Consider the following 17,504-nt stretch of genomic DNA (forward strand, 5'->3'; position numbering starts at 1 on the left):
CCTTATTCCCTGGACACTGCTGGGTGACCCCTCTCACTTCCTGATGCCTGGACAACTTTTCTGGATACCCTACTCCTGGTTCTGTTGGTTGAGCTGAAGCAGAGCTTGTGGGGCAGGTCAGGGCACCCCAAAACCTGTGGGGTCAGTGTGGGGTATGCATGAGGAACCTGGGGGACAGAAAAGTTCACCCTGGAGAAAAGAAGGCTTCAGAATGACCTAATTGTGGCCTTCCAGTCCTCAAGGGAGCCTACAAGAGAGATGGAGAGAGACTTTACAAAGGCATGGAGTGATAGGAAAAGGGGCAATGGATTCCCACTGACAGAGAGTAGATTTAGATCAGATATTAGGAAGAAATTCTCCCCTGTGAGGGTGGTGAGGCTCTGGCACAGGTTGCCCAGAGAAGCTGTGGGTGCCCCATCCCTGGGAGTGTTCAAGACCAGGCTGGACAGGGTTTGGAGCAACCTGGGATGGTGGAAGGTGTCCCTGGCCATTGCAGGTCGATGGAATGAGATGAGGTTTAAGGGTGCTTCCAGCTCAAACCATTCTATGATTCTATGAGCTTGGCATTGATGTTCTCTCTTTTCCTGCCCATTTTGGTGAGGGGCTTTTGGGAAGGTCTCATGTTCCCAGGAACACGAGTCCATCATGACCTCAGGCAGAAAGGAGCCACCAAGGCACCCCAGAGAGCCTCCTTTCCCCACTCGTCGTCCTCCACGAGGCTCCATCCCCCACCTGCCGTGCCTTCTGCATCGCTCAGACCTGTCTGTGCTCAAACTCAGCAAGGGTCAAAAATGCCACTGGCGGCTTGAGCGCTGCCCCCAGCCACAGGCACCCAGCGCCCTCTTGTGAAAACCCCTTCCAGATGCTGCACCGCCCGATCCAGACAGCATCTCACCCTGGCACCCTGGAGCTTACCTCTCTCATTTCCTGGTGTACAGATTATCCTTGGGCACATCTGTGTAGTCAGGAATGGGTTGTGGGTTGATCTTTCACAGTGAAGGATGTTGGTATCTCTGCACAGCCTCGGGGTAAGGCTTAGGAAACTCCAGAAGTACAAATCCAAGAGCTGTGCAGATCTTTATGTGCACTTTTGTCACTTGTCTGGGCAGCAGGCAATCTGGAAATCTCATAAAAAATGGCCAAATTCCTGCTTTTCCCTCTAGAATAGAATTTCCTTTAAGCAAAGGAGGACGTGTCTCAGGATGCAATGTAAGGGTGTGGTAAAATAATGCAGACTGGTCTGCCTAAATAAATACATTCATTGCAAAGGATTTGGTTTAATCTGTGACTGTGCAACCCAATTCTCTTTTGGGACTGAGATATTCCAGACAGCCCTGCAAGGGGAGACCTTTGTCTTTGCTTCAAGCTCTTGCTTAAGCTCTCACTCCACTTACAAAGGCCCATGGTCAAAGCTAAAACATGGTGAGATTACAACTAAAGTTTGGTTTCTTTGCACCAAAGGTGTTTCCAGCTTTCAAAGTCTTACGAAGTACTTTGAATTTCAACTTCCTTTTGTCCTGCAGCTGTAGATTAACTGATCCTGTTTTATAAGGAGGGAGAAGACACAGAGAGAAAGCTGTGGCAAAGATCACAGAGGAAATTCCTGGTACCTGCCAGGTCCTTACCTCCCAGGCTTTCACCCCACTACAGAGCTGCCAGCTGTGCTGCTCAGGGCTGCAGAGCTGGTTGGATGTCCAAGAACACCAGATTTCCTCCCTGTAGACTCCTCTTCATGAGAACAGACATTGTCACACAGCTCTTGTCCTTCTGTTCAGACCCAAATTTATCAGCAAGCAAAGAGGCAATTTGTCCCCTGCCCATCCAGACTTTACCCTCAACCTCTAAGACCTGAGCTTTGAAGGATGCTGGGAAGAGCCAGACAGGGGTGGAGGATGTGTCTTTTTCTTCTTCCCTCTCCCATTCTTCTTCCAAGCTCAAAACTTGCATTTTTTTATGATTTCAAGCCTATTGCTTTCTCCTGTGGCCTTTTGAGCCTGACTGAAACAGTTCGTCCAGAAAAGGAACTTCAGAAGGTCTGTTCCCTGCACTGATTCATTAGTGGGGATTCCTATAATTATCCCATTTATTGTCAGGAGGAAAATGCTGCTGGAAGTTCTCTTTTTCTTCCCTTCAAGCCACATGAGCCACATCACAGAAAGCCATCAAGGAGTATGCAACATTCATGGCACTGATATAATCTTCTTGGGATAGCCCTGATGCCAGGGAAGTGTAGGGCTTGGGAGTCTGAAAAAGCAGGACAATCTGAGGTCCAGACACCTTAGTGTGGGTGGCTACAGGTGCAGTGGATCTCTAAGCTGCTCCTAGACCTGCGAGAGGTCTGGGGCTCTGTTCAGGTGATGTGTGATTCTAAAGAAAAGGGGGCTCAGAGGGGACCTTCTCACTCTCTACAATCCCTGACAGGAGATTATTTAAAGGTGAGGGTTGGCTTCTTCTCAGAGGCAACAAGGGACAGGACAGGAGGAAATAGCCTCAAGGTATGCCAGGAGAGATTCAGGTTGGACATGAAGAAGAATTTCTTTATTGAAATAGTAGTTAAGCATTGGAAGGGGCTGCCCAGGGAGGTGGTGGAGTTCCCATCCCTGGAGGTGTTCAAGGAATGACTGGACATGACACTCAGTGCTCTCGTCTGGTTGACAAGCGGATGATGGGTCAAAAGTTGGACTCGATGATTTCAGAGGTATTTTCCAACCTGAATGATTCTGTGATTCTATTCTGTGTCTTTGGAACCATCTCAGGGTGGCCTATATATCCTGGAGGCAGTGGAAAGCCAGGGGAACAGAACTCGAAAGGCAAGAGGGGTTAGAAAAAGGCAGTTGTGTCACTGAGTGCAAAAGGCAAAAAGAGGAAAAGACAGAGGAATAAGAGAGGCAACAGAAGAGGAAAGTTTGAGGTGTGCTGGAGCGAGCCCGTTGGGATCTGGGATGCTGCTGGTGGCAGCAGAGGAGGGCTGATGTGTTTTCTCCCTCTGCATCTCCCCACAGTCGGCATCTCGCCGTGTCGGCCTCTCCTGTGCCAACTGCCACACGACCACGACCACGCTCTGGCGCCGGAACGCCGAGGGGGAGCCCGTCTGCAATGCCTGTGGGCTCTACATGAAGCTCCATGGGGTAACTTCTCCAGTGATCCCTACTCTCTGTGGGAGGGTATCCATGGCACCAAGCTGGGAATTGGGTTCTTTGCACATCTCTGGGCTCTCCTGCAGCTTTTTTTCCTGCTGTCCCTTTGGGTTTTAGTGCCCCTTAACATCACATCATGTTTATACCAGCAAGTGGGGATGCAGGCAGGGCATTTCTCACATACTTATTAGGTCCTCTTTGCAAAAGTGTCTTAAAACTTAATAAAACCAGGCCCAGATTTTTCCCACCTGAATTCAGGCACTTAAGTAAAAAATCTGAGTCAGAAGAACAAAGAAGGCTGAGCTTCTGCACCAAGGTGTCAGATCCCAGCTAAGACTGGGCTGAAGACTCATCAGGGATGGACCTTTCTTGCACAGATGTCCAGATAGTCTCTTCCTGTCAGTGATGGCTTTGTGTATTGATATCCTGTCTGATGCATCCAGAGGAGTCCTGCTGGAGGCCAGGGCATAGCAGAACTTCAAGGTGTAAATCTCCAGCCCTTCTCCCATCAGTCAGTGGAAATGGGGCCACCTCCATGGCAGATTGAGAGGCCTTCAACACCCTGATGGTTGCTTAGTGGCTGACTCCAATTTGATTCCTCATTGCATTGGCATCCCTGCCCATCACAGTGGGGCTGGAACTAGATGGTCTTTAAGGTCCTTTCCAACCCAAATTGTTCCAGGATTCTATGATTGCAGCTTTAGGGGTTTTATACACCTTTAAATCCAATAAAAATCACATAAAGTAATAAGTAATTGCTTTATTTTTTTATATATCTTGCTTAAACAGTTTATGCCTGACTAAATTTTCTCTCAGTGATGTTCAGTGACTCGGAGTAGATGGATTCATGGGAGATAGGTCAAAGCTGGAAGACAAAGTGGAAAGCCTTACCTAACACAGCAGTTCTGCCTTGAAATCCCATCATGTTTCTGACTATCCCACCTCAGTGGGATCAGCTCCTAAGGAAGGTCACCCCACACAGGCTTGGTACCTTTCCTGGAACTAGGTAATAGCCAGAAAGATGTTTTTGCTCTGAGTTAAACAGGAAAGTCAATCAGATGAGTTGTTGTTCCTTCTGGCCTTAAAACACTCAGTACTCAAGGTGTGAAATCCCTCCCTGTTCCCATCTGGATGCACCTTTTAGCCTTGACACCTCCCTTCACTCAGAAGACACATGGCAATTTGGGCACCATCTTGTTGTTTTCAATTAAATCAGCTGGTTCTCATGGAGCCCACAAGGTAGAGCTGGAATCACATTCTCCTGGGTGACCTTAAGGACATTCAGAAACCAAGAGGCTTTCATATTTGGATCCACAGGTCCCAAGGCCTTTAGCAATGAGAAAAGAGGGCATTCAGACGAGGAAGCGCAAGCCAAAGAATCTTAACAAAACAAAGGCACCAGCAGGTGAGTGTTGAATGGAGGAGTCTTACACATGGATATGTATGTTCACTTTTGTTCTTTTGTTTCTGATCACAGTGTCCCATGGCTGAGAGATCCAGCCACAAACCCAGCTGATTTTCAAAAAAAAGGGGTTATGTCTGAATGCCTTTTATCAGCAACAAAGTTCTTCCTGTTATTTTTGAATCTATTCTTACCACACTAACTTCTTGGTGGGTGGGCACTGAAAGGTCTTTGGAAAGAGCCTGGTTTACCAGCTGCTTTCTCACAGGGCCATCCAGCAGTGAGAGTCTTACCCCGACCACCAGCTCCACCACCAGCAGCAGCACCACGACCACGGAGGAAATGCGGCCGATAAAAACAGAACCTGGGCTCTCATCTCACTACGGGCACCCCAGCCCGGTTTCTCAGGTACAGAGGGGAGATACGGCCAGTGGGACAAAGATGGGAACTAGGATGGTAGGCGTGGGGAGGAAAACATACTCAAAACCTTACTTGGGTACATAGATGCAACTACCTGAAGGGAACCTACAAGGAAGATGGAGAGAGGCTGTTTGCAAGGGCCTGAAGTGACAGGGCAAGGGGGAATGACTTCACACTGAAAGAGAATAGGCTTAGATTGGATCCCAGGAAAAAATTCTGCCCTGAGGGTGGCGAGGCCTTGGCACGGGTCATCCAGAGAAGCTGTGGCTGTCCCTGAATCCCTAGAAGTGTCCAAGGCCAGTCTGGATGGGGCTGGGAGCAACCTGCTCTAGTGGAAGGTGTCCCTGCCCATGGAAGGGTGTTGGAACAAGGTGATCTTTAAGGTCCCTTCCAATTCAAATCATTCTATGGTTCTATGAATCTCTGTGGAAAAAGGCTGCTTCTTTCCAACCCAGGGGTCTGGGAGTTCACAGGAAGAGATTTATCCTTCGAGATGGAGTAAAACCCCAGATTTTAGTCCCTTAATCTTTCTAATGATATGTGGCTGTTCTGAACAAACAACAGAAGCAGCAGCTTTTTTAAAAACATTAACTTCTGCTTTTAGATAACATTAAATTCCTTTAGTTGGGCAGCTCTATAGATCCCATTGCAAGAAAATGCCCATTACCTTTCTAAGACTTGATTTACCATGAGCAAGGAAAAACTTGGCAATATTTCCTGCTTTCTCTGCAGTGTGTGGCTCTGTTTTGAGAGGCCCCTACCAGAGCTGCAGGGTAAAGTGGTGGGATCTGTACCACAGCCACCACCAGGTGTCTGGGGACCAGCACAAAATAGATTTACCCAGGATGTTTGTATTTGAGAGCTAGGAGATCCCAAGGCCAATGAAATTTCAAGCTTTGGGAAGTAAAATGATCATGTCTTACATTCAAAAGAGAACAAATCAGCAGTAATCAGCAGCAGGAAAGAACATGATCTTTCCCTGAAAGTGTTCAAGGCCAGGTTGGACAGGGCTTGGAGCAACCTGGTCTAGTGCAAGGTGTCTCTGCGCATCGCACTGGGTGGGAACGAGACTGTTTTTAAAGTCCCTTCCAACCCAAACCATTGTATGATTCCATGATTCTAGAAAAGAAGGAAAGAGCCTGCCCCAAGTACCACACGTAAGCTGCAATCTGCAGCTCTGCAGCAAATCCACACACATTATTCCAACAGCACCAGCCCACACTAAAGGGACTCGCATGGTCCTCTCTGGTTTGAAGCTTTGTTCACACGATTCCCCTTTTTCCACAGGCATTCTCAGTCTCTGCCATGTCTGGCCATGGATCATCCATTCACCCTGCAATCTCAGCTCTGAAGCTTTCCCCGCAGGGCTACCAGTCAACTGTCAGCCAGTCTCCCCAAGGCAGCTCCAAACAGGACTCCTGGAACAGCCTGGTGTTAGCTGAAAACCACGGGGACATCATAACTGCATAACCTGGCCTTCCACCCACCAGCTTCAGGCTGATCTGCTTGAGAGATGAAGAAGACGCCAAGTAATCACCAAATCCATGTTGTTTCCCACCTCCCCTGCTCTCCTGCCTTCTCTCCCCTTTGTGAGATGTTCCAGCAAAGAGGTAAAGAGGACTTATCTAATGTCCAGGAGAGCTCTTATGGAACAGACAGAGAAGACTAAAATCTCAGACTAACTACTGGATTTGAAGCATTTCCCCCCATTTTAAATGAGCCTCTCTATTCTATGAACCAGACAGAAACACAGAGATGGACCCAGTTCTTGAGTTTTATTTAAAAATGTCTGGCATTTGAGACTCAGACAGTGATGGAGCAGAGACATTTCTTTTCTTCTGTCACCATCCATTCTTTCCTTGACAGAAGAAAATGCCACGGTCTTCTCATTACCCAAATTCAGTGATCTTCCACCAAATGAAGCCTGTTCCAGAACAGTTTGCTGAACAGACTTCACTAGAGATTCTTTAGTGGCTTTAGTGGCTTTTATATGTTCTGGGGCCGAGAAAAGAAGACACCTCCCCCTCCTCAGCTCAGACATGTAGAACATTGTCTTTATTTTCCTAGATGGTCTGGAAGGTTGATGAATGTCTGTATTTAATAGTAACTCCTTTCCTATTTATCATTACAAAGTCATGGGACTGTGTTTCCAAGAGGTTGTTGGCTTAGCCTGGAGAAGGTCTGTCCAAAGTCAAAGTGGGATTTCAGAAGAAGGAACCTACAGGAAGCAGGTAGAGGAGACCCATATTGGTATTCAAATCCTGGAGGAAATCACTGAGCTCTTCCCTTGTGGATAGTAACAAGCCAGGCTTAGATGTGATTCAAGTGCACAGCAAGTGAAAGCTGCTCCTCTAACACTGCTGTGCCACTGCTTTAGAGACAGATAATTTAATTATTTTGCCTACTTTATGTTGGTTTGGATGCCATTGATGAAATCTGACTGTCACTTCTTTTTGGCTGTACTGTGAGTGCCACCTTTCCCCCAACAGCTGGCTCATGACCTACATCTAATCCTTTAGGATTTCACCTTTGGCAACAAGCAAAGGCTCCAGCCTCCAATGGAGGTGGCAGAGGCCGTTTTCTTTTACAAACATGTGCACAGACTTGCTTGGCTGCAAGAGAATCATAACTCCATTTGTGTATGGGTACTAAACAAGACTCATCTGTTTTCTCGCCCATAAGGCTCTCAGGAACCAGGGAATCCCAGCAAATGGAGTTGGAAGAGATGCTAAGAGCTCACTGACTCATTCCCTTTTCCCAAAAGGATCGATTCTGCCTAACCCAGCCCTGCCTGTTCTGCCTTTAGCACGTGCTTAACAAACTCCCGCATCACAGATGTCACAGCTCCCCTGTGCAGTCCAAGTGCTTCACCAGATGCTTGCCATGATGTTTTCATCAATATTTCCAAGGAGAGACAGTTCTGCCTGTCTAGGCAGAGAATTTTTAGGAGACTTCATCCTACAAGTTTCTCCACTATTGTTCCTGTTCACTCCCAAATTCTGTTCCCCTTCTTGCCTTCCCAGCTCCTCTCTTTTCCTCCCTGCAGCCAGAACTCGAGTATGGAACTATCAGGTGTGCATCCCTCCCAGATGTGCCATCCTCTGTCTCCTGGTGTTTAACATTCCCACAAGGAGTGTCTCCACCCAAACACCTGGCTTGGTGAAGAGGAAAGGCTGAAGCAACAGAACGGTGTTGTGTTGTCTTTGTGCGAACGCACCATTTTTCTCCTTAGCTTCTCTAAGAAGGATTCACCTGGACTGATGATGATAAAGACTAGGACTGGAGTCACAGTAGAGACCTGGACCCTTCCACATTCCCTGTGCTCTCTGTAGCTCAGATTTGCAGGGATTTAGAGAGGTGACAGAACCTCTGCACTCCCCAGAGAAAAACACCACGGGAATGGCTGGATGATGTTTGCACCAGATTCCAACCTATCTTGTTGAGCTAATGCAGTGTTTAGCCTCATTAATTACAGATGAGGAAAAGTCATTTGTGAAACCTGAATAAAAATAAATTAAATTCTGGGATTCCACTCAGGACTGACAGGCTGAAGACAGGAGGAGAACAGCACCTAAAAATATGAATTTGAGTAAAAATACAAAAGTAGCATGAAAATTTCCTGGCATGAAGATTTTCAGCCAGTCTCCTCCTCAAACTAAATTCCTTTGTACATGACAGCTGAGCTCTTTTGGAATCTGACTGTGAATTCCTGGCCATAACAGAGCAGCCTGCACCACAAAATGCCACTTGGCTCATGCACACGTTTGAGATACCCAGAACTACCCCAGGCAACCTGAGAGGGAGGGGAGCAGGTGGCCTCCTGGAGAGGAGCTGAAGTCCAGACCAACCACACCCCCCATTTCTCTTTCCATGTGGATACTCCCAGTGGTTCTGCCCACCTTGACTTATTGCTGTACTCTTCCTTCTCCCCTCAAAGCCAAACTCCATGGTGGAATTTTTCTCCTTAAAACACACCCCAAGATATAAAGGACTGTGCTTGCAATGCCAGAGGGGAAAATCCCTGTAGAACATAAATTTGCCTTTTGCTCCCTCAAGTTATCTAAATGACCACAGTAGAGACCTATTAACTGGTTTATATCCTTTCTTAAAGCCTTAAAAGTAGTTCTTGAAACAGAGCAAGGGGCATTTACAAGACCCTGAGAGCAGAACAAGACACCTGCTTTCAAATGGTGAAGCACTTGGGGATGTGAGGACAACTTTGGGGGTGTGAGGACAACTATTTAGAGGCAGAATTCAGCTCTTTTCTCCCCTCTTTCTGCACCAGAAGCAGCAGAAGGTTGGACACACCTGGTTCTGTGGTTCTTGAAATCACCCCAAACTGTTGCAAATCTATTTTTGATCCAGGAGCGTTTGTGGCATTCTGGCCATGCTGATATCAAGATGGTGAGAGACTGACCTAAGATGCAGCTCCATCACTTGAGGAGGTGTACAAATTCACCATCATCGACAGGTCCCCTTCTTCAGAGCTTGTAATGATCAAATTACAGAGTAATTTAAATCAGAAGGCACTAGATCAGCTTTCTCAGGGTCCTGCTCAGGCAACTTTTGAATATTCTCAAGGATGGGAATATTCTCTGCCACCTCTCTGGGTTCCTGCTCCAGTGTTTGACCACCCTCATGGTGGAAAACTTTTTCCAAATAAATGTTAGATTATAATATTAATTGCTCAGACTTGGAAATTCTCAAGCAACAAGTCATTGTGGGAGGTTGGACATTGTCTCCAAGCCCTGGAGTCTCACAGAGACCCTTGTAGGTAGGAGCTGGGATGGCCAAAGCAGGAGGACAAACTTTGGAAGTGACAGATGAAGATACTCACAGGACAAGAGGATAAAAGTGGCACCACTTGCAGGACACTCAGCTCCTTCTTGCAGGAGGGGACATTCACAAAATTCAGGATTCCACCCGAGCTCTGCTTTCCTGCCCATGATGGGGGAGGCATTTAGAATGTGCTTTGGTAATGAAATAGATACAATTGTTAGAGACCCATTAAGGGAAGGTAATTATTGCTATTATTATTGCTGTTATTGCTGGAGAACCTCATGAGTACCACACCAGGCCAGGTCCTACACAAATGCAGAACTGAGAACTATCCCCTTCAGCACATCCATTAATGCATTTGTGGGATTTGTTTCCTGAGACATATCACTAATCATGAAAATTTTGACACTGAAAGGTTTTGCAGCACAAGATTTGGTTGTGTCAAACCAGACCTTGGCAATGGCTCAGTGGCCACCAAAGTGAGATGAGCAGATGAAAACCAAGATGGGGAGACAGGGATGTAGAAAGGTCAGTTAACCATTTCTAAATGTCTTTGCTCTTTGTGGAAGTGCAATATCTTCATTCACTTTGGTTATTCTTTGTAAATTGATCAGAAGAGATCCTTGGATCACTTGCAATCTTATGGGCTTGGATGGAGAGGGTGGAATCAGGAAGAGCTCAGAAATATTGCAAGGGAGCTTTAAAACCAATCAATAACTCAATGTACCATTGAAGCTGTGACTATGTCGGGGTGGTGGTTTGTTTTGCCTTTTTTTCTCCTCATGTATAAAGTTTGAAGCTTCCTGGGTCATCTGGGAAGGTCTCATGGAAACAGACACTTATTTTTAAGGGGGAGAGGGAAACCAAACAACTGAACAAGCTGTAATTATTTAAAGATGTAAAAAACTATCTATTATGAAGTAGTATGGCTACCAACCCATGTAACTTCTACACCTTTAGAACTAATGGAAATAAAACAATGATAATAAAACCAGAAGGTCTCTGTTTCCCTCTATCTACCCTCATGGGCTTCTTGGAGAGGGATGGGGGCAAACAATAAGGTATTGAGTGCACCTGGAGAAGAAATGGTGCAGTGGGTCCTGCTCCAGGGAGGTTCATAATGATACAATTACAGAGTGATTTTAAGTGCAAAGGGATGAGGTCAGGTTTTTCAGAGCCTTGATCAGTCAAGTTTTGCATATTCCCAAGGATGGAAATCTTACCACCTTCTGTGGTTTCCTATTCCAGGGTCTAATCACCCTCATGGTGGAAATGTTTTTCCAAATCACAGAAACACAGAATGTTTAGGGGTTGGAAGGAATCTTAAAGACCATCCATTTCCAACCCCTTGCCATGGGCAGGGACATCCTCCACTATTTCCAGGTTGCTCCAAGCCCCGTCCAACCTGGCCTTGGACACTTCAGGGATGGGGCATTCACAACCACCCAGGGCAACTTGTTCCAGTGTCTCACCATCCTCATGGTGAAGAATTTATTCCAAATATCTAACCTAGATATCTCCTCTTTCAGTGTGTTGCCCTTGCTTCCCATCCTATATAAATATCCCATAAAACAGATGAGAGGGAAAATCTTTAGTAAATTAATTACTCAGACCTGGCAACTCCCAAGCAATGAGTCATTGCAGGAGACTGAATGTTGTCTCCAAGCCCTGAAGCCACACAGAGCCCATTCTGTAGGAGTTGACATGGCCAGTGCAGGATGACAAACTCCAGAAGTGACAGACCCAGTAAAAGAGCAACTCCAAGCCAGGTTGGACAGGCCTTGGAGCAACGTGGTCTAGTGGAAGGTGTCCCTGCCCATAGCAGAGGGATGGAAGGATTTTATCTTTCACATCCCTTCCAACCCAAATCATTCTGTGACTCCCCTGATGTTAATACAAAGGAGGAAAAGCATCCAGTGTGTTTTCCATGCACCTGGTAATAGCCCTGACATAGCATAGAGGGAAAAGCCCCTCAGGGCACTCTAGTAATTATTGTTCTGGTCTTCTCACTAAGATTTTTTCACTCGGCAGGCTGTTCAGCTTAAATGCTTCCAGCTGAACTCAAAGGCAACACCCTCAAGCCCAAACCACATTGAACAAGGGCTTTGCTCCTGCAGAGACTGGAGCTGGCTGAGCAGAGCCCTCCTACAAGCACCCAGTCTTCTTCCCAGTCCAACCAGGTCCTAGAGACCCGTACAGTTGATAACCTGCAGGAAATCACCACCTAAAGCCCACCCATTCCTGTCCCACCAGCCAACTGGGGGGGACCCCCCCTGATATTTGGGAGGTGGATCCTCCTCCCCTATAAAAGTAGGTGGGTGGATCGCTTTTAGCTGTCTCCGGTCCTGGTGAGGGTGGGTAGTGGAGGGGGTTGGAGGAAGAACTGGGGGTGGAGGAAAGGCTGTGGAGCATGGAGGAGCTGAAAAGGGAGTAATGCCCCGCCTCCTTCCTAAATGGTGCACAGCGTGGAGCTGGGGAGAGCAGTGGCTTGAAAGCTGGATGTAGGAATGTGGGGACTACAGTGGGTGCCTCCCCTGCCCCAGGGAGACTTGGGTGAGAATGGGGTGGGGACTCAGGGCTCAGTTGTTTTTGAGAGCTGCAAACTGATGCTTGGCTGAGCGTGAGAAGATGGGGGGCTCTGCACCCCTGTGATTGCATGTGGAGGGTCAGGGCTGTGCTTTGAACTCCCTGCAGGAGCCTCATACAGGGGTGTAAGGTCACAGTGGGGCTTCTTGAGCTGGGTTGGGCTGGGTTGGGCTGGATGAGCCTGGGCAACCTTGTCCTTGCTCTGTTCTGCTGTGGGTTCTTGGCTTCTGTCTGAGCACAAGGACTGGAAATGAGCCCAGGCAGGGGGAGGATTTCTCCTGGAGGTCTGGCTCCCTGCTTCAGACCTGTAAAGGTACCAGCTCAGGTGGTCATGCTCCTGGAGAAATGGATGTCATGCTCTGCAGAGGGCTGGGAATAGTTACCCTCCTCTTCCTCCTTGGAGTGGGGTAGGTCTAGAGGAAGAAGGTGAAGTGGGTAGGTCCATGGAGGGAAGGAGATCAGAGACAGCAGGTGCTGGTTCTTCTGGTGGTCTGAGGAATAGGCAAGCCTCTCCTCCTTAAGAGGAGCATTTCTCTGCTGTCAGAGGGGCTACAGGTGGGGGAGTGTGGGCATTAACACCTTACAGAGTGCCCAGCACTTCCAGTCTCTCACAATGAGCCTATTAAGAACTGAATCAGCAGCTCCCTGACATGAAGCCTGGATAACTGGGGCAGACCCTTTGGATGACCTGTGTCCAGCAGCCAAATGCTGTTCCAGGGATCCAAAGTCCTTCTGGTACCTTTAGCAGCATGAGCATCTCTTTAGCTGTCTCTTAATCTGCCTCTTGATCATCACAAAATACAGTTTTTGGTGGGTTGGTTTGTTTGTTTTTGTGGAACTGGAGCAGGCCTGTGAATAATTATCCTATGACCTTGGAGACAGTCTTTTACCCTGGTAAAGTTTGTGTGACCAGTTAATATCTTTACCTGGATCTAAGACATTAAATTAATGTTTCCTGACATGTTTTCCTCATAAGCTCTTCCAAGAAGGATTTGGTTTGTGCTGCAGCACAGGAAGACTTTTACAGCCCTGCTGCCATTCCTGCTCCTGTTGAAGGTGTGCCCACAGCCATGCCAGAAGTTGTCCCTTCACTGTGGCAGGAGCATGTGGCACTAGAGGCTTTGGTTTTAGTCACACTGAGCTCATGCAAACGGGCTGCTGTCTCTGAGCCAGCCCAGGCAGCTGAGATGCTGGAATGAGGTGGGAATGGCTGTTCTGGTGAGGGACCACAGGATTGCTGTTGATTTTAACATTAATCTAAGAGCTGGGCCAGGTACCTCAGATCCTGACGTTCAGTGTGCTGTGGAGCCTGAAGTTGAGCCTCTGGTTGGTGCTGGTCTCTGGGAGAACTTGGCACTGTGTGATGAAAGCCCAGCTGAGCTTTCCTGGTCCTGGAACCTGCTTTCTTGTACATGCAGTCCTGGCAGAAGTCCTCAGAACTGCAATGACTGGTATTTCATGCCAGAAAAAACTCCTTGTGTATTGGTGTGACTTCCTGGTGGGAGCCACAAAGTGCTGTAGGATGATGCTGCCTCCTCTCATCCACAGTCTTCTGATCCCAGAAGCTGCTAGTAGAGCATAGGAATGCTCCCTAACTGGCTCCATGCCATTGCAATCAGTGGGGCAAGCAAGGGGTGGAGATGTGCTAATTCTAGAGCAGCACTTTCCATGGTAGTTGTATCAGGAAAAACATGAGTGGTTGTGGGTCATTAATCATAAAATCATAGAATGGTCTGAGTTGGAAGGGACGGTACAGATCATCTTGTTCCAGCCCCCTGCCAGGGGCAGAGATACCTTCCACTAGACCAGGAAAAAGAACTTCTGAAGATTCCCAGGCGAAATTCCTGCTTGTGGGGTGAAAACTGCCATTAGAGCTGGTTGTTCAGGGCTGTGTTTGATTAAATGACGTATATCCCCAAGGATGGAAACTCCTCCAGCTCCTGGGTCCTGAAAGCAACTTAAGGAAGAAGATAGGGGTGGGGAGACTGTGGTAAGTTCAGCCTGTTACTGGTTTTGTGTATTCTGAGTTGGCAACTTCCCTCCAAGTCTAGGGCAGAGTGTGAGAACGACCTGCTAATCACTCAACTGCTGCTGGAGATGCCAGAGGGTCCATCAGTGAGGAAGTTCCAGCTGCTGACCTCACCTTTTGTGGGACAAGTGGTGGTCAAGGTGGGGGGAAGCAGCCGGAAGATCAATGTGAATGACCTGAATGCCCTGAGGCTTCAGGACTCCCAGGTGAGCTGTGCTAAAGAATGAACTTACTGATCCATGAGAAGTCTGAGGGAAACCACCATTGTCCTGTATCTGGGTCACAGAAGGTGCAGAACTTGAGAATGTTTCCCTCAGGTTTTCCCCTGGCTAAGGTGAGACGTCTGTGCTGTGGCCATCCTAATGAGATAGTCACAGTAGGCTGGTCCTGCTAGAGGCTTCACTTCCCTGACATCCCTCAGATGATGATTTGGTCCTGACTGGCCAAATGCTGGTGCAGCCTCACCTCTGATTAAAAGTGGGTAGCAAAATAAGAAGCACGAAGTGCACCCAGCACAAAGTGGAGAGGTGAATCAGAAACAATGATGACAGGTTTCAAAACCCTGAACGTCTGTCCTGCTGTGTCTCTTTGGCCTGGCAGAATCATCAGGGAGAGATTCACATTGGAGTGGCATCTGAGCACCTTGTGCTTCCTAAAGGCAAGGGATGCTGTCAGGATGACTGCAGCCCTGATGGGAATGGCTTAGATGCTGAGGAGTTCCGTGTTCAGTCTGGGGTGATGTGCATCTAAAAGAGGTGGTAGAAAATAGTCACTTGTATGAAAACAGCCAGAGGTTAAATTCTTGGAAGTGTTCATAGTTAGGCTGGACAGGGCTTTAAGCAACCTGTTCTAATGGAAGGTGTCCCTGCCCATGGTAGGGGGGTTGGAATGAGATGAACTTCAAGGTCCCTTCCAACCCAAACCATTCTGTGATTCTGTGATCCTATATGGACACTCAGTACATCCCAAGTATCTCAGGGTTCTTTTCTCAGGTTCATGGGAAGAACTTGTACCTGGCATTTGTGGCAGCTGAAGGTCCCTCAGGACCAGCTGCAGAAGAGACAGTGCTGCAAAAAGAGGCTGCTGCTGTGGCAGGTTCTGCTGTCCAGAGAGGGCAAGAGCAGGTTTGTGCTCCCCATCCCCAGGACGGGGAGCTGCAGGAACTCCAGCACTCAGGATCTGAAGCCCCAGATGCAACAGAGGGTCCAGGCAACTGGCTGCGCTTCCACTTTGGCCTGTTCGGCAGCGTCCGGGCAAACGAGTTCTCCAGAGCAAACCAGGCCAATAAAAGAGGGGACTGGAAGGACCCTGTACCCAGGTATTTGTGGAGCCCTCCCTCACCCTGCCTCTCATTCTGGAGAGGCACTCCTCTGTCCCAAACTAAATTTGTGTAGGGATGCTCTTAGCCTTGATTTTCTTTGATAATTGCTGAGGTAATTAGGCATGAGAGATGGCGTGAGTGGGTGTGTTCAGCCAGGGAGTCCTCAGTGGGATTGTGGGATGCACGTTGCCTGCCAGCTTGAGGATTATAGTACCAGCTCTGTTTTTGTCTTTTAGAAGAGAAGTTTTAGGATGCCAAGCTGAATCATGCCCTGAAAATGCCAGTTTCTCTCAATTATGTGCTTAAAACCAGCCTTGGATAAATAGCAAATATCTAGGGCAGCTGGAATCACTGTACTTGTTAGGGACACACTCCATGCACCCCATCCTGCAGCCTTTTGAAGCATTACTTCATTTCTGTACAAGTATTTTTAGACACAGCTTTCTGTGCTACTTTTGGCATTGGTTTCCCTGATTTATGGGTCCTCCTGCTGGAGCCTTGGTCATCCAGGGACCATGGGGCAACAGAGTAAACAACTCTCCATGAGTTGTGGAGGTTCACAAACAAGAAGGTGGCTGAAATCATTAGAGCCCACCTTATCTTGAGACCGTGGCCTGGTGCAGAATAGAGCAAATGGCTGAGGGATGTTCCTGATGAGAGACTTCTCTGCTTCTCCCAGGCTGATTCTGCACTTCGAGAGTGGAGGCTTCCTTGCTTTCTACAACTGCCGGATGCACTGGTGCTCCTCTCCCAGGGCTGATCCTGCTTCTGACATCCTGTCCATGGAGTTCCACCGTGGGCAGGCCCTGGAGGCCCTCCATGCACCCAATCCCATCTGCTACACCCTCTTAGACCAAAGATATTTTTCAGGGCTGGGTGAGTTCCAAGGGATAGTGGCAGAGCAAGAAATGGAGGAAGGTGGGTGGGGTGTCTGCAGATCCAGAGCTGCATGTCTAAGAGTTTTACTCCTTTGCCATATGGTTTCTGGTTGGTCCAGCTCTGAGGGTATGTTGTCATCTTCAAGGTCTGCTTCAAGGGTAGAAGGAAGAGAACATCTTCCAGTCCAATCCCAGTTCTAAGTCTGCTCTTTGAATAACACCTCTGATACAGGGAATGGCTGTGATCCTTGAGGGAGAAGTCACAGATTGGTGCCAGAGATCTATGTAATCTTCATTAGAAACATCCCTGTTGTCTCCTTATTTCTGACCCCTTCCAGGCAACATCATTAAGAACGAGATCTTGTACCTGGCCAAGATCCACCCCTTAACACGAGGCTCTCTCTTGGCTCTCTGGGATCGGCAGCGGCTGCTCGACTGCGCCGTTCAGTTCAGCTCTGACTGGCTGCACCTCAAGCTGCACGGCCAAAGGCTGCACTTCCACATCTACCAGAGGGAGCAGTGTCCCCTTGGACATCCAGTGATGAAGGGAGCTTTTGGACCCCCAGGTGGCTTTAAGAGACTGACATGGTGGTGTCCTCAGTGCCAGCCTGAGGTGCTGCCAAGGGATGGGGATCCTTCCCCAGTCACAGAGTGACCTGGCTTTGCATTCCACCTTTCTGTGAGGGTGCTAGATGGTCTCTGAACTGCGCTCTTAATTGCCTTGAGAAGGTCTTCATGGTTCCTTTCAGCTGTTGAGTTTGGTCCTTACTGACAATGAGTTGGCAGAGTTCAGTGCTGGGTGGAAGTTACAGGACTTGCTGCAGCACTGAGTGGTTGTATGTATCTTTTTCACAGTGAACAGTGTATAGTTTGACCACTTCTGAGCTGTTCACCCTGTTCAGACTGCAGTGGATGAAAAGTGTAGAGTGTTGAGCAGGTGTTTGCTGAGGTC

At 48.0% G+C, this 17,504-nt stretch overlaps 2 protein-coding genes across 2 annotated transcripts in view; both read left to right on the forward strand.

Annotated features, from left to right (window-relative positions):
- GATA4 (GATA binding protein 4) overlaps positions 1–10,735 on the forward strand; it is a 31,031-nt gene extending 20,296 nt beyond the window's left edge. Inside the window, exons 3-6 of the mRNA XM_071548158.1 lie at positions 3,003–3,128; positions 4,455–4,542; positions 4,808–4,947; positions 6,247–10,735. Of these exons, the coding sequence (XP_071404259.1) occupies positions 3,003–3,128; positions 4,455–4,542; positions 4,808–4,947; positions 6,247–6,429 (537 nt within the window). The 3' untranslated portion in view covers positions 6,430–10,735. The remainder of the gene's footprint in view (positions 1–3,002; positions 3,129–4,454; positions 4,543–4,807; positions 4,948–6,246) is intronic.
- Positions 10,736–12,231: 1,496 nt separating this feature from the next.
- On the forward strand, positions 12,232–17,227 carry NEIL2 (nei like DNA glycosylase 2). Its single transcript, XM_071547737.1, has 5 exons — positions 12,232–12,259; positions 14,376–14,559; positions 15,346–15,671; positions 16,354–16,550; positions 16,891–17,227. Exons 1-5 carry the CDS (start codon positions 12,246–12,248, stop codon positions 17,205–17,207), a joined length of 1,038 nt encoding a protein of 345 aa, XP_071403838.1. The 5' UTR covers positions 12,232–12,245; the 3' UTR covers positions 17,208–17,227.
- Positions 17,228–17,504: the final 277 nt, after the last annotated feature.

The sequence above is a fragment of the Pithys albifrons genome, chromosome 2 (genome assembly GCF_047495875.1).
Source record: "Pithys albifrons albifrons isolate INPA30051 chromosome 2, PitAlb_v1, whole genome shotgun sequence".
NCBI classification, from domain to species: domain Eukaryota; kingdom Metazoa; phylum Chordata; class Aves; order Passeriformes; family Thamnophilidae; genus Pithys; species Pithys albifrons.

Bases quoted from the DNA above. Each gene is read 5' to 3' on its own strand.
- NEIL2 (XM_071547737.1), top strand. The intron at 14,560-15,345 runs GTGAGCTGTGCT...TTCTTTTCTCAG, and splicing joins TGAGGCTTCAGGACTCCCAG to GTTCATGGGAAGAACTTGTA. The intron at 15,672-16,353 runs GTATTTGTGGAG...TGCTTCTCCCAG, and splicing joins TGGAAGGACCCTGTACCCAG to GCTGATTCTGCACTTCGAGA.